Here is a 14,974-nt window from a genome sequence, read left to right as displayed (position 1 = left end):
TTTGAGGATGTTGAGGATGCTATTAAAAAGCAACTTCCTTTCTCCTCTCTCCCTTAACTAACAATGGTCATCTTATCTGACCTGCTGTGAAATGAAGAGTAAATCCAGGTAGGATGTAATACAGGTGGCCATCCCAAATCTTCCTCTTTTCTACTTGGTAGGCAGGTTAAAATTACTTTGTGTTTGGCATGTCCTGTGCCCTGATTCATTGTGGTGCGGATTTTTTTTTTCCTGAATTTGCATTTCGAAACATGTAGGTAACCAGACATTTCATTGGAAAACATTACAGTACTAAAGAGAGGTTATCTTGTTTAGTGTTTGTGATCGAAATCACCCTAGAGGAAAACTGCTGGCACTATACATCTGCTGTGAGGTTTTTTAAAACAGCTTGCATAGTCTTTCTTATCAAGTGCAAATAAGCTTAACAATGAATGCATACGTTTAAGTCTTTATCTTTTATTGTCAAATCATTCTTTGTAGAATAACTAAACTACATACTGGTTTCTTTTATAGCCAAGGAATACATCAAACCTTTTATCAGACCTGTGATGCAGGCTCTATTACATATTGTGAGAGAGACTGAGAATGATGACTTAACCAATGTGATTCAGAAAATGATTTGTGAATATAGTGAAGAGGTAACTCCCATTGCAGTGGAAATGACCCAGCATTTGGTAAGCACTTTGTTATGCTTCTAGATGAAAAAATATTTTATGTCTATGACAATTGTTATTTTGTGTCCCTTAAGTGCCCTAATCAATTCACTGTTTTGTGTTACTGGACAGTTGCTTATCTCAGTTACAATCAAACTGAACTAACAGCAGTCATTTTCTATAAGCTGATTTAAAAAAAACTAACATTAGAACCTTTTTATTCTAGGCGATGACCTTTAATCAAGTCATACAGACTGGCTCAGATGAAGAGGGCAGTGATGATAAGGCAGTAACAGCAATGGGCATCCTTAATACTATTGATACTCTCCTAAGTGTTGTGGAAGATCACAAGGAGGTTAGTACTTAAGGTGGTAGAGTTTTATTGGAATCTTTAACTTTTGTCAGTGTTCTGATTCAGACATAAGCTGTTGAAGTCCTGAATGAGACGTTTGCTCCATGGTGTTGGATTTTACTTCTATTCATATCTATCACTGAACAAGCTAATAGGATTTTAAAATTTTGCATTTTTGTTCAGATTACACAGCAGTTGGAAGGCATCTGTTTGCAGGTTATTGGAACAGTCTTGCAGCAGCATGTGTTAGGTATGTAATACCTTCAGTAGTAGTAGTATAGATCATTGGGTCATACATTTGTGTAATGCTGAGTTTATTTAAATTCCAGAATTTTATGAAGAAATCTTATCTTTGGCACATAGTCTAACTTGTCAACAAGTCTCTCAACAAATGTGGCAGCTTTTACCTCTTGTGTTTGAGGTCTTTCAGCAAGATGGTTTTGACTATTATACGGGTAAGAAAACACATAGCTCTTATGTAATTTGGACACAGAATCAATCTTGTAAAATGGGTTTGACAAGAATGTCGGTATAAAATTAACAAATGGTTGCCATGAATTCCAAGTATTTGGTAGTCCCCATGAGTTTGAAACAGTTGACATTTAGTCAAATGAGTTGCCTTGCCTGAACTGGTGGGAAATAAAAAGAGTAGATTTATCCCAAGATTTACTGTTGTCATACTGAACTTTATAGAAGATCGTGGCTAGTTGCACATGTTGAGCTTGTTTTTCATAGGCATACTAGTAGGTCTGCTAACAAATAATTCTATTAAACCCATTCTTGTTGGCAGTGTAAATTTTAACAAATCAAGTTTCCAGTTTACTTTTCCTCCCAAGATTATTTTGAAGTTGGATTTTGCAAATACAGTATGTAATTCAATAGGTACCAGGTACCCTTTCCCAAATGGGATTATTATGTCCACATCTGGACAACAGTGTCTCTCTAACTTGGGCACAATGAAATAATATTTCCAAGTTATCTCAAATGCAACTTTGTGGTTTTTCTGACCAGTAGACAACAGTAAGATTTTGGATATCTAGTTTCATTCAAGCTTAAAATAATAGATACATGAAACCAATAACTGAAAACTAAATGCATTTAGGTACTGTTCAATCTGCTGTACACTTACAGAATTAATTTTCTTACTTTCCCTTTAAGTTTATTAAAACCTGCCTTACTACTTTGAAGCTGCAAGTCAAAGGAGAGAAAAAGCATTAATGAACTCCAGCGAATTCAATTGTTTGAAGCTTTTTTTTTATATTTTCAGACATGATGCCTCTATTACATAATTATATAACAGTGGACACTGACACACTACTGTCTGACACCAAATACTTGGAAATGATTTACAGTATGTGTAAAAAGGTGAGTTAGTTTGTGACATATAATTGTGTAATTTTTCTGAAGTGGAATTGCAGATATTTCACCATGGAAACGGGTTGTTAAGACAGTTTGCCATGCATTAACTGACCATGACATACTCTCACCTCCTTTTCCTTTATTTATCTATGCAGTCTAATTTTGAACAAGTCTGCTCTCTGAACCTTTAAACCTAAAATATTTTCAAGGTTTTCTTGCTTTTTGTTATAAATCTGTTATTTGATGTAGCTACTGTCTTTCAATCTTGACCTTTGAACTTGAAAACATACCATTCTTTTCTATTCTGACTCACTTTCACATTTGAAAAGATTGCACTGTATTCTGCTTTTAGATAGAATAGTTATTTTGAAGTATTTGTATTTTTATTTGTATTTCATACCCGTGGCACCTATTTAGATTTGTATGCCTTGTTAAAGCTTCCATGTCCTTCCTGTAATCTCACACAGCATTTAAATAGACATCTTTTGGATTCATATTGGCTCAACATTATTGGTCTTAGTAACCCCAAGAAGCATTTATTCTTTGAGCCTTTACTCCCAAGATCAGATTTCCACAGTAATGAACATGCTTGCTTTCAAAGTACAATTTACAACAAATTTATTGCCTCTTGACGGCATTGAATTTAATTTTCCTAAATGTTCCTTCCAAGCTTGCTTTGACCTTCTAACAAAGTTAACTGTATTGTTCACACGTGGGATGTAGGCATGGTTAGCTAAGCAATTTATTGAGTATCCCAATTCATCCTCAAATTGATTAGCTTGCTCGCTAATTTCAGAGAGCTGCCCATTACACTGTTGTAAACCAGACCAAGTCAGAACATTTCCTTCCCAATGACACTGGTAAATCAGAATTCTAGTAGTTTATTATTCAGTTACTAATACTAGCTATTCCATTCTAGATTGAAGTAAATTCTTCAGCTGCTGTGGTGGAATCTGATTTTGTTTCTAAGTATTTAGTTTGGCTCTTTATAAGGCAGTTCCAGTAACAATATCCATTTTCCAGTTTGGGATTATCTACAAATTTCAATACCTCCTTGTTTTTAATACACAACCAATGCAATAGTAACACCACCTACTTCTAATCACATAGGAAAACCTGATATTGATATTTATTTATTAGTCATATGTACATCAAATCACACAGTGAAATGCGTCTTTTTGCGTTACTGAGAATGTGCTGGGGGCAGCCCACAAGTGTTGACACTCTTCCAACGCTAATGTAGCATGCCCACAGCTCCTAACCTGTACGTCTTTGGAATGTGGGAGGAAACCCACGCAGACACGGGGAGAAAGTCCTTGCAGACAGCGGCGGAATCGAATCCGGGTCACTGGCACTGTAATAGTGTTACGCTAACCGCTATACTACCTGCCACTAATTTTCTCTCCTCTTGCTAATTTTTCAATTTATAAACACTCCCTAATTCCACTAACCATTGACTGTGCATCCACTGCATTTTACCCCACCAGTGTCTGTTACGGATTTGTGAATTAAGGTTTGTGAAACGAAAAAAATCCTTTGATAATTTTAACCTTGATAGAAGACTCATTATTTGTCATAAATGTTTATCTAACTGGCCTATATGATTTCAAGGATTATCACCCTTTCTGATCATTCTCCAGTCTACAGAAATCCACACTCAGCAGAGCTATCGTGTAGCCTTCAAAGGCTCTGCATTTGCTGCTGCATTACTTTATCACGATAATTGAGTACTTCACTCTTTTTTACGTTTGTCTTGTTCTTAGTTTTGTCTTTAACCTCATCATTTCTTAGCTCAATTTTTGTCTCATTACTGCATTTGTAGACGTTGCAGTACTGTTTCAATTGTAATTGGTTTCCAATCTGCTTATTGGTTATTGGCATCCTAAAACTAATGTTTCCTAAAAATATGTTTGTCGGAATCCTACAATTATTTTTTAAAATTCCTCTGTTTTTAACTGAAGTTCTTTTTATTAGTTTCTGCTACATGTTGTCTTGCTTGTCCACATGTAAATCTTTTCTAATGCAATCTAATTTTGGTTTTCCTTATTAATTAGCTCTAATAACAATTGAAGTTTTCTCTTCCCATTTAGCCTATTTACTGCAATGCAGAAAACTGGAATTGCTGGAAAAAATGAAATAAATACAGGGTTATAGAAATATTCAGCAGATCAGGCAGCATCTGTGGTGAGAGAAAGTTAATGTTTATCTTTAATCACTTCTTTGCATTAACTTGTTTCCCTTTTCACAAATGCTGTAATCTACAGTATTTCAGCATTGTCTTCATCCTTACAGGTTTGCTAGCATATTGCTTGAGGGACAAAGCAAGGTTAGCAGAGTCCTAGCAAAGTTGTCTGACTGCACTGTTTGCTGAGCTATGTTGTTCAGCCTGGGGAGATGTATTCTGGAAGACAAAAAAGCCATTTGTGGAAGATCAATCATTTTATCAGCAGACAGACATACTGGGACCCTGTCATTTTCACATCAGTAATTCTGCAATTATTTTTGTGCTCTGTTTTATGGAGAAATTGCCATTTGTTTTCCCCCAGGTGTTAACAGGGGATGCAGGAGAAGATGCAGAATGCCATGCAGCTAAATTGCTTGAAGTGATTATTCTACAATGCAAAGGGAGAGGTATTGATCAGGTTAGTACAGTAAAAGTTACACTTTTAATTGAACCTAGATTGTCTTCCAATATTTTGGTTGACAAACATAGATTTAAAAAAAAAACAAAATAGTATCATTCCACTTGTGTTGTTGTTTTGGTTAAGCTAATAATGGGAATCATGTTGGTTTGTTTTGCTTAATGCTAATGGAAAAAGAAACTGCTATCTCCGTGAATGATAGACTTTAAAGGCATTTTTATAGCCATTTTATGTGACATCCTAACTGCCTATGGTAGCAGAGTGAAGAAGCTTTAGCAATGCATCTTTGTCTCCTGGTTTGATTAGTTTTTTTATTTAAAAGAAAAACACATCTGGATTTTTGATTTTCTATTGGGTAAAAGCATTATTCAAATTTAGAAGTCTGCTCAGCATTATCCAATAATAGAAGTGCACTTTACCCCTAAGTTTGCACTTTATACAAGTGCTCTGCAACGGGTCTCATTTTTGTTTACTTTTCCCAAGCCTGTGACTCTTTCTACCTGTGGGATAAGGTGATAAATTGGAATTCCACTACCACCTAGTTTCTCCTCCAAGTTTCACACCATCCTACCTAAGAAATTTATCACTCTACCCTCACTGTCGTGAGGTAAAAATCGTTGAACTCTCTTCTTAATACCACTGGGAATTGTTTTATGTTGGACGACTGCAGTAATTCAATGAAGTGGCTCAGCACCATCTGAAGGGAAATTAGAGGATAGGTGGTAAATCTGAACTTGCCAGTATATCTATCTTTTTTGAAACGTATGGTTAAGCTATTTTGTCAATCTATCCAAAGCTCAAGAATTAAGTTGCTTGTCTATTCTGGACCATGTCTGCAAACATACCATACAGATATAATGCTGCATCAATAATTTGATATTTTGAAATCTTGGTAAGTTGTATGACATTTTTTAGTTCCCATTTAAATCATTGAGGCTTACAAACTTTTTTTTCCAGTGCATACCTCTGTTTGTGGAAGCTGCACTTGAGAGGCTGACAAGAGAAGTCAAAACCAGTGAACTAAGAACTATGTGTCTGCAAGTTGCCATTGCTGCTTTATATTACAATCCACACCTGTTGCTGAGTACCTTGGAAAATCTCCACTTTCCCAACAATACTGAGCCAATCACCACACAATTTGTTAATCAGTGGCTGAATGATGTAGACTGCTTTTTAGGGTAAGGCTTTGGAGAAACAGTCTGGTGCAATTTGCTGGGTTTGGGGAAGGTGGGGGTTGTGAAGAGATTTGAAAATGAAGGGGAGAGTAAGCTGTTGCTTAACTAGGTGCTGGTCATGGTGAAAGGCACTTGGGTGAATTAGGATATGAATGGCAAACCCTAGGGCGATCCCAGGATATAATGTGAGAGGTCATACAGAAGGTATTGGAAAAGTAACGTCATTGGTGAGTAGGTCTTGATGTGATAAAAGATGGGGAATAGTTGTCTTGGGTCAAGACTTCACTGCAGCAGACAAATTGGGAGAAAATCAAGAAACATGAAGTGTGTAGATATTGAAGAATGAGCATTTTAATATTGGTGTAAAATCAAAAGATATCGTTCATTATTCACTGGATAGTTGTGAACCCTTTGGCATTCTATCACTAAGTCTAGAGACACTTAAATACAACTGTCCAAACATGCAGTTGGAATGGCCTTCAGATGTTATGACTTTTGCTCAAATATTTGTAGCAAACTTTGAAGTTTTGTATATTTTTTTTCCAAAATCCAGTTTCTATACTTTAATTCCAGTTGATGGGTATGATTTAATCCAAAGGGAAACTAGTACAATAATTTAAACTTGTTATTTCTACCCATTAGTTTAAATATTAAGTTGTGTTACTTTTCATCTTGTAGCCATCCATTAGTACTGCTAGGATAAAATTACCTTTAGATACTTCCTCCCATTTCACTGTTGAAATGGAATATGGTGCTTTTGAACTGCACTTAACATGTGCAAAGATTTGGATGTACATAATCAATTGACATAATCTACCATTAAATTAATATGTTACTCAGTACAGTAGTTGCACTTGTTAGCATTGCAGTTGTACTTCCCCATATAATTTGGGTGAACTCACTTGATTGTTCACGTTCAATGACCTCCTCTTCTTTTTATCCAGCTTGCATGACCGGAAAATGTGTGTCCTTGGTCTTTGTGCATTGATTGAACTTGAACAGAGACCACAAATTGTGAACCAAGTTGCTGGACAGATTCTACCAGCTCTGACCCTTCTCTTTGGTGGACTGAAGAGAGCATATGCTTGTCGTGCAGAGCATGAAAACGATAGTGATGATGACGATGATGGAGAGGATGAGGATGAAAATGGTAGGGCTGAATTCCATTTCAATTTTTATTTCCCATTTAGAATAATTGATACCTGGTAATAAATTACACAGCTAATCTGAGTGAAAATTAAGAGTGAGTTGACATGTTCAGATGTATAATAAATGAAATGTAAACTAGGAAAGCTAAGCTTGAGAGATTTTATGCCAAGACCAGATTATCTTGGTTCAGCATTTTGTACATGAGTTTTTTTTCCCCCAAAGCTGTAGATCTTTTTTGAATTGCAGAATACAACTCTGAAAGGTGGTAATGTGATAAGCTGATAGGAAGTGTCAATGAAGAAATTTTATAGCTTAATCTTGTAGTTTTACTATTCTGAATACTTTACTATAAAAATACCATAATCCTCTATTCGTAGCCATTTCAAGGATGATTCAAAGGTGCTCTGTGTCCTTTGGAATTTTGCTATGAAGCTGTTGTTATTACATAAGATGCTGAACCAATGCATTTGTTTTTGTTACATTAGTTTTTGAAAAATATTTAATCCAGTACCAGCTGAGATCTAAAGTGTATAGTGATATGCTATTTGGCCATTCCAACTGATTTTGATCCCTAACACTATTACTTAATTCCTCTAAGTGCAATGCTAGCACACTTGGGCAGCTTTAGTTTGTTCTCTTGTTTGCCCTTGTGGCATTCTGTTCTTATGGAGTGTATCCAGTTACTGTAGCTAAGTCACAGGTTAAGGTTTGAATTTGAACTTCCATACTTGTAGAGCTCACAGCTACTCATTAAATAAATTTTCTTAATCACGTATTACTCTTATAATACTTGTAATACTTTCATTATTTTATGAGTAACTATTATGCAGGCACAAGAATGCTGTAAAAATCTTTAAAAGGTGTGGCTTCATTGCATCCTTCAACTTTGGTGTCTCACTTTCCTGTTACAGGGTCATCAGTTATCACATGTTCTTTGCCATTCATATTGTTCTTCCTTTAACCTCAATTCCTTCTGAACTATACTTGGCGGAGTGGTGGGGGTGAAGCTCAGATCATCTGTTCTGTCAATCCTCCCCAGTGGAACCCTTTCTCTCTCATAAATCTTGCTAGGGAGTGGGTAGGCACTTCCTGTGATGCATTATGCCAAAAGTATGAAAACAAAACTATTTAATAGGAAGAAACAGATATCATGTTGGGATATCCAGCCTTTTAACTTGGTATAGTAAGTTTTGGATCAATCTTGTGGGATAATCTATTACTTAGCTGGTATCTAAGTGATGGTACACAAAGGCAACATTGAGAATATTGTAAGAACAGATTAAGATGTGCATTAGCAAATTTGAGGCCATGGTATAGGTTCACTTTGGCAAGTACTTGGGGGAGGAAGAAATGGTTTAAGTTCTCCAACTAAGCTATGATGAAACAATATCCAACCTCTCAGTACTGGAATTGATTTGCTGTGTAAGAATCCATTGCTGTGTTAACTCTTTACTCGGCTCCTTGGATCTACTGAGGACTTAATCTAACCAGTTATCTTTAATTAGTGAGGGAGGAGGGTGTAGAAATTTAAGATAGAGCTAACACTTGATGCCAGTGCATCCCATTCACTTTGTAATTTCTTCAAGCAATTCAAAACAATAATTGAACTTTACAGTTTTCAGTACAAATTCATTATTTATTATAGAAAAGCCAACTGTCTTTCTTTTTTTCAGAGCTGGGTAGTGATGAAGATGATATTGATGAAGATGGACAAGAATATCTGGAAATGTTGGCAAAGCAAGCTGGGGAGGATGGTGATGATGAAGAATGGGAAGATGATGATGCAGAAGAGACTGCTCTTGAAGGATATTGCACCATTGTTGATAATGAAGACAGCAATATTGATGAATATCAGATATTCAAAACCGTACTGCAAAGTATGTTTGATTTTTGAGTTTTCTGTCTGATTTTGGTCATTTTTCATGTGCAAATTATTTTACCAAAGGAAGACCTACTGTCAACCGGTGCTCACAAACTCAATCCAGTCTGAAATGGTGAATAAAAATCGTGAACAACCAATGCAAAAATACTACAGACTATTTTCCAACCTGTGAGGGAAACTTTAGGATCTTAATTGGTAGTTCTGTCTCTACACAATTTAAATTCATAGTTTTAGACTTTGAATGTATTAAAGCACTGTTCAAAATTTTGGAATGATTTAAGATATCTTAGAAACATTTGCATATTTTAATGGTTGATTATTTGGAGTGATATATTTTAAAATCTCCAGCCAACCAAATGCAACTTTTCGCCCTTTAATGCTAGCAGTCTACTCAAGGTTTCTCGTGAGCCAAACTACTCATCCTTCTTGACACCCTATTTTAATGGAGACAACTTAAAAATTAGAAAATGCTATATCGGATCCTGTTGTCCCCTTGCTGAATAAATACTCAGTACCAATTCCAAATAATACCAGTGACTTGAGAGATCCACGTTAATTGGAGGGGGGAGGGGTGGGGGGGTGGTGGGCAGCACAGAACTAACCTATCTGTGGCATTTGAGGTTTCTTAGTAAGCACTGATATGGCTGAAGGAAAGTTTGGGGCATCCTAATTTGAGCAAATAGTGCCCCAGAATAGTTCCAATGGCATGTTGTTCCACAGATCACTTGGGCTGTTAAATGGGCATATCTCCAAACAACAGGGAATGAAGAGAAAATGTTTCTCATCTTGCATCTTGCCTGTGTACTGCCTGCAATATGAATGAGGCTCAGGAACAAGATGGATTCAGATTGTGCTGTGACGTGACCTTTTATTTTTTTGTAACAAGCAATCTAGTATGTACTTAGCTGTTCTATTTTTTTTGTTCCAGTTGAATTTATAGTTATCACGTGCACGTGTTTTAACATATATCAAAGTTCACAGTGGGGTGGGTGGGGGGCAGGGGTGCTATGTATGCTGGAAGTCTGAAACAAAAACAAAATACTGGAAACACTCAGTAGGTCAGACAGTATCTGTGGAACAAGAAAAGTTAAGTTGAAGACTGAAGTTCAGAATTTTTGATATTAGTGTAAAATTATATTTAATGATTTTGTACTTCTGCTCAGTATCTCATTACTGTGACAGTGATCACTGATAGTATTGAAAGAGTGGCTTTGTGTGCCATGTAAACAGTCTGACTTTCCTTTCACAGCTATTCAAAACTGTGATCCCACCTGGTACCAAGCCCTAACATGCAATCTTACTGATGAACATAGGAAGCAGTTGCAAGACATTGGAACTCTTGCAGATCAGAGGCGAGCTGCACTAGGTATTTTTACTCCTTGTTCATTGGAATGTTAGCTGACAGTGTTGTAAAATTTTAGTATGTACATAAATTCACCATTATATTAAGATTGGAAATTTACTTGTTTCAACAGGATTAGAATTGACATGAGTTTTAATGTACGAAACTTGTCTACCCTTGTAGTATGTCAAATGTTAATTCCTTGAGCCTGTTCATTCCTAAGGAAATCTTATTTTTGTTTTTCTCCCCCCCCCCCCCCCAATTACAGAGTCCAAACTGATTGAAAAACATGGTGGATACAAGTTCAATGCTCCAGTAGTGCCAACTTCATTTAATTTTGGCGGTTCTGCCCCAGGAATGAATTGAGTTCGCTTTTGATTCATTGTACTGTGTGACTGGTTGTAGTGAAAGCTTGTGTTGTTCCTTCCAGTAGTGGTTCCAAACAAAAAAAAAATCAGTTCTATCATCCACAAAATCTACTCAACTTCCTACTACGTGGAAAGGACAAAGTGATCGGAGAAGTGGGAATTTGATCATGAGAGCCCTCTGGAGAAGAAAAACAAGTTTCAGAGGAACATCGGCCTGAGAGAGAGACTAATGTTAAGAAAAATAAGTCTCCAAACCATAGGAACCTGAAAAGCAAGGAGAAATGTCATGTTGACAGCTTATTCCTTGATTTCATTTCAGGCAAGGAAATCATTGGCTTCTGGAATAATTTCAACACATCTGTAGTTTAGGCTAGCAGGCTCCTTCAGTGTTTACATCCATAATAGTGTTAGTATTAGTCTGGTTTTCCACATTTCAAGTTCATTTTTAATGTAAATATGACAACAGGTAGATAACGCTCAAAATTGTCTCCAAATTTTCCTGTTCATGCCAAGATTAAAAATGATTGTATTCAGATGTAGATTATCGGACGCTGAACATAACACTACATAATGGCAGATGTGTATTTGTAAATGCATAAATAGCACTTTGATATTACGAAAGCCTTCTAGCCTTCTAAACTGAACAGCAAATTGGCTGTTCTTCAAGTTCAAAAGGATATATGATCTAAATATAAATGGAGACATTAAGTTTAAAAAAAAATTTTGAGGTGTCTTGCCTGTAGCCACCACCTCCATTTTTGATTGGGATTTTGGCTATGAGAGTCAATGAGATTTCCATTGCTGCTGAAAATGGCAGTGCCCTCAGTGCCCTTTTTTAAGCTCTCTATGTACAAGTCTTTTTTTTAAAAAATAAATTTGAATACATTGATATCATAAGCACTGAGTAATTCAGTACAATCTAGAAGCATGTAAAATTGGACTTGAACATAAAGCTCTAATATCTGAGAAAAAAGTACTGTAATTGGTTGAGTGTATGGATGAGCCATCTGTATATGCAACAAGCTATTAAAACAAAATTGGGTTGAACTTTCGTTGTAAAAAAATTGTCTTTGTTTAACTTTTAATGTTAAACTTGAGGACCCTCACAATTAGGAGAAAAATAAATTGGTTATCCTTTTCCAGGCACTTGTTTTCTCATGAGTAAAGAGGTCATCATTCTCAGCGCACAATTCTAATTGCAACATGCACTGTTAACATCACAAATTGTAGTTGTGCTTGTGTTAAATAAATGCACAGTGTGGCTTGTGTGCAAAATGGTATTTAAAAAATCAAATGGTTATCTGTGCATTTGGTTTGCAGAACAGTTCTGGCTGCTCTTTGACCTGGTGAACAGGATAACTTTTGGGTTTTTTTTGAGCACATTAATTTAATGTTGCATTATGCTGCACTTTAACACAGGTTGTGATCAAGAAGTGTCACAATTGAGCAATGGTGATTGTGTGTTTCATTGCAATAGAGTGGCAGTTGTTTACAGAGATGGAAAAATGAAGGAATGATGTTTGGAGTGCAGAAAATCACACTGGAAGGCTGATGAGGAATTGGATGGAAATATCAAACTGGTTGAAATTGACAAAGCTATTGTTAAAAATAGTGTGGTGAAATTCAGAACCAAGAATGACAAAGTTGGAACTTTGAGTATCTACCGTTTTTTTTTAAGAAAAACCATGCGGTGATATCGCAGAGCATTAATAATTTTTGCAGATTCCTGTAACCCTGTGGTGATATTCTGTTACGGAACTTTAATAAAAAAAAATTGAGCATTCAAGACCAAACTTGAAAAGTTAATTGTGCTTTGTATGCAATTAGATAAAATGGACTGAATTGAGAATGATACGAGAATATGCAGGAAGTTCACTTTTTCACTTCGAGAATTCACACATGACTCTCAAACCAATTAAGATTGAACTAGTAAAACAAAGCAGCAGAAAAATTTTAAGGTCACAAATAATTTATCATATTAGAGCTTACCTATTATACTGGCGGGGAATGTATAGGATATTTGATTGCTTTACTGCATTAAATGACACACATTCTATTTTGCCTTTCCTCGTCATCGTTGATTACATAGTCACTGCCACTGAAGGATGAAAAGATTTCTGGTTATAATTATGACATTATACATCATTGAAGCTTTGAAGAAAAGCTTGTATTCTCAGAAATTGGCCAATTTTAGAAACAAAGTTATTTTGTATAAAATTGAGGTGACACTACAAAAAAAATGTAGCCCAAGAAAAATGAAATGATTGTTAAAATGTGTCTTAGTTTGATGGGTTAGGAGCAGCTTGGATCCAAGTTGGTCATGGGTTTCAGTGTGTATTTTGGTGTCTTTAAATTCAGCAGAATGGTAAAATTGAGCATGGTTCTAGCATGTGATTACTGTCCAATGACTGACTGGAAGTCATTGGATTGTGACATTGAAATGTAAACACATTTCAGGTTCACATGAATAATACTTCCACAAGTCACAAATGTGTATGGAATTCTAATGTTCCCCTTCCTGCTTTTCCCTGCTTCTCCCTATTCCTGCTCTTCCTGAAAGAGAGGGTGGGAAGGAAATTGAAGACTTTGTTTATATTTTTTAAAAAGTTTTTTTAAGTTGTTGGATTATATAGATATACTCTGTGGTTTCTACCATAGGCCTTGGAAATATAACTTCCAAGCTTAAAATTATTACTTTTTCCTTATTAAACCTTCACTCAAGAAGGACTCATTCTTTCCAACCAGATTCCATGCAAGCCACTGTTCTTGGCTATCAAAACAATTCAATCTCAGTCCTCAGTGTTCCCAGGAAGAGCTTGTGGATAGTGATAGGGAGTAGATACCTTGAGAAATCATAATTAATCCTCTCTCTTCATACACCAGCAGCCCAATGTTGATATCCACATTGAAATCAAGTAAGTGCAATCCATCTCACTTCCAACTTTTTTTTGCTAAATATTACAAAATTTTACAACTCCTTTGTTTTATTAGTTTCGTTATCTAACCAGGTATGTGATACTGGATGATGATTGTTGCACAAGAGTTGTCTATTGCAGAAGGTACACCAGAAGAGAAAGTTTGTTTTAAAAAAAACAAATGGAATGTTCAATCTACAATATTGAAAAGTCAAGTTGTCCCTACCTGTTCTAGTTCTTGTGATTTCCCTCTTATTTCCTTTTGATGGATTTTCCTTGTACCTAAACACACACACACACACACACACACACACACACAAATGATAGCAATATAGAGCAGTGTTGACTATTAATGTGCTGAATTGGAGTAGGGTAGTTGAAGGGACAAGTCAGCAGGACCAAGGAGCTACCGTAAATGAGAATGTTGGTGGAAATAAGTGCTGAGCCAACCTGGGTTTAGTGAATGTAAAACTCCGGTCAAAGACCCTTTGTCAGAACTGCAAAAGAGAGAAATCAAGTTTGTTTCAAGTTTCAGAAAGGTTGGGGAAGTGGATTGGACAATGGGAATTTGGAAATTATGCAGGTAGGAATGATTGATCCAGTATTGTAGTGGTTGCCCCATTACAGGAAGGATGTGGAAACTTTGGAAATGGTCCAAAAGAGGTTTACCAGGATGCTGCCTGGATAAGAGGATATGAGCTATAAGGAGAGGTTGGACAAATTTCGGTTGATTTTTCTCGAGTGTCAAAGGCTGAGTGGAGACGAGATAGCTTTATAAAATTATGAGCGGCATAGATATGATGGACAGAATCTCTTTCCCAGGATAGAAATGTCAAATACTAGAAGACGTGCATTTAAGGAGAGAGTGGTAGGTGCCTGGAGTGAGCTACTAGAGGTAGTGGTAGAAGCAGATACAATAGTGGCATTTAAGGGGCTTTTAGGTAGATGTGACTACGCAGAGAATGGAAGGATATGGATCATGTGCAGGCAGAGGAGATTTAGTTTGATTTGGCATCGTGCTTGGCACAGACATTATGGGCTGAAGGGCCTGTGCTGTACTGTTCTGTTCTATTGTATCAAAAGCAGAATGCTGATAGAACTGCAAACTTTCTATCTTCTGGTACAGATTTCTGCAAT

General features: G+C 36.3%; 1 protein-coding gene across 1 annotated transcript in view; it reads left to right on the top strand.

Moving 5' to 3' along the window:
- The window catches only part of ipo7 (importin 7), a 43,639-nt gene extending 30,931 nt beyond the window's left edge, over positions 1-12,708 (top strand). Inside the window, exons 15-25 of the mRNA XM_052029604.1 lie at positions 514-674; positions 880-1,008; positions 1,189-1,255; positions 1,335-1,460; positions 2,273-2,370; positions 4,911-5,006; positions 5,964-6,184; positions 7,126-7,331; positions 9,004-9,207; positions 10,462-10,578; positions 10,823-12,708. Of these exons, the coding sequence (XP_051885564.1) occupies positions 514-674; positions 880-1,008; positions 1,189-1,255; positions 1,335-1,460; positions 2,273-2,370; positions 4,911-5,006; positions 5,964-6,184; positions 7,126-7,331; positions 9,004-9,207; positions 10,462-10,578; positions 10,823-10,920 (1,523 nt within the window). The 3' untranslated portion in view covers positions 10,921-12,708. The remainder of the gene's footprint in view (positions 1-513; positions 675-879; positions 1,009-1,188; positions 1,256-1,334; positions 1,461-2,272; positions 2,371-4,910; positions 5,007-5,963; positions 6,185-7,125; positions 7,332-9,003; positions 9,208-10,461; positions 10,579-10,822) is intronic.
- Positions 12,709-14,974: the final 2,266 nt, after the last annotated feature.

Source organism: Pristis pectinata, chromosome 14 (genome assembly GCF_009764475.1).
Source record: "Pristis pectinata isolate sPriPec2 chromosome 14, sPriPec2.1.pri, whole genome shotgun sequence".
NCBI lineage: Eukaryota > Metazoa > Chordata > Chondrichthyes > Rhinopristiformes > Pristidae > Pristis > Pristis pectinata.
This window is presented reverse-complemented; position numbering and strand designations above follow the sequence as displayed.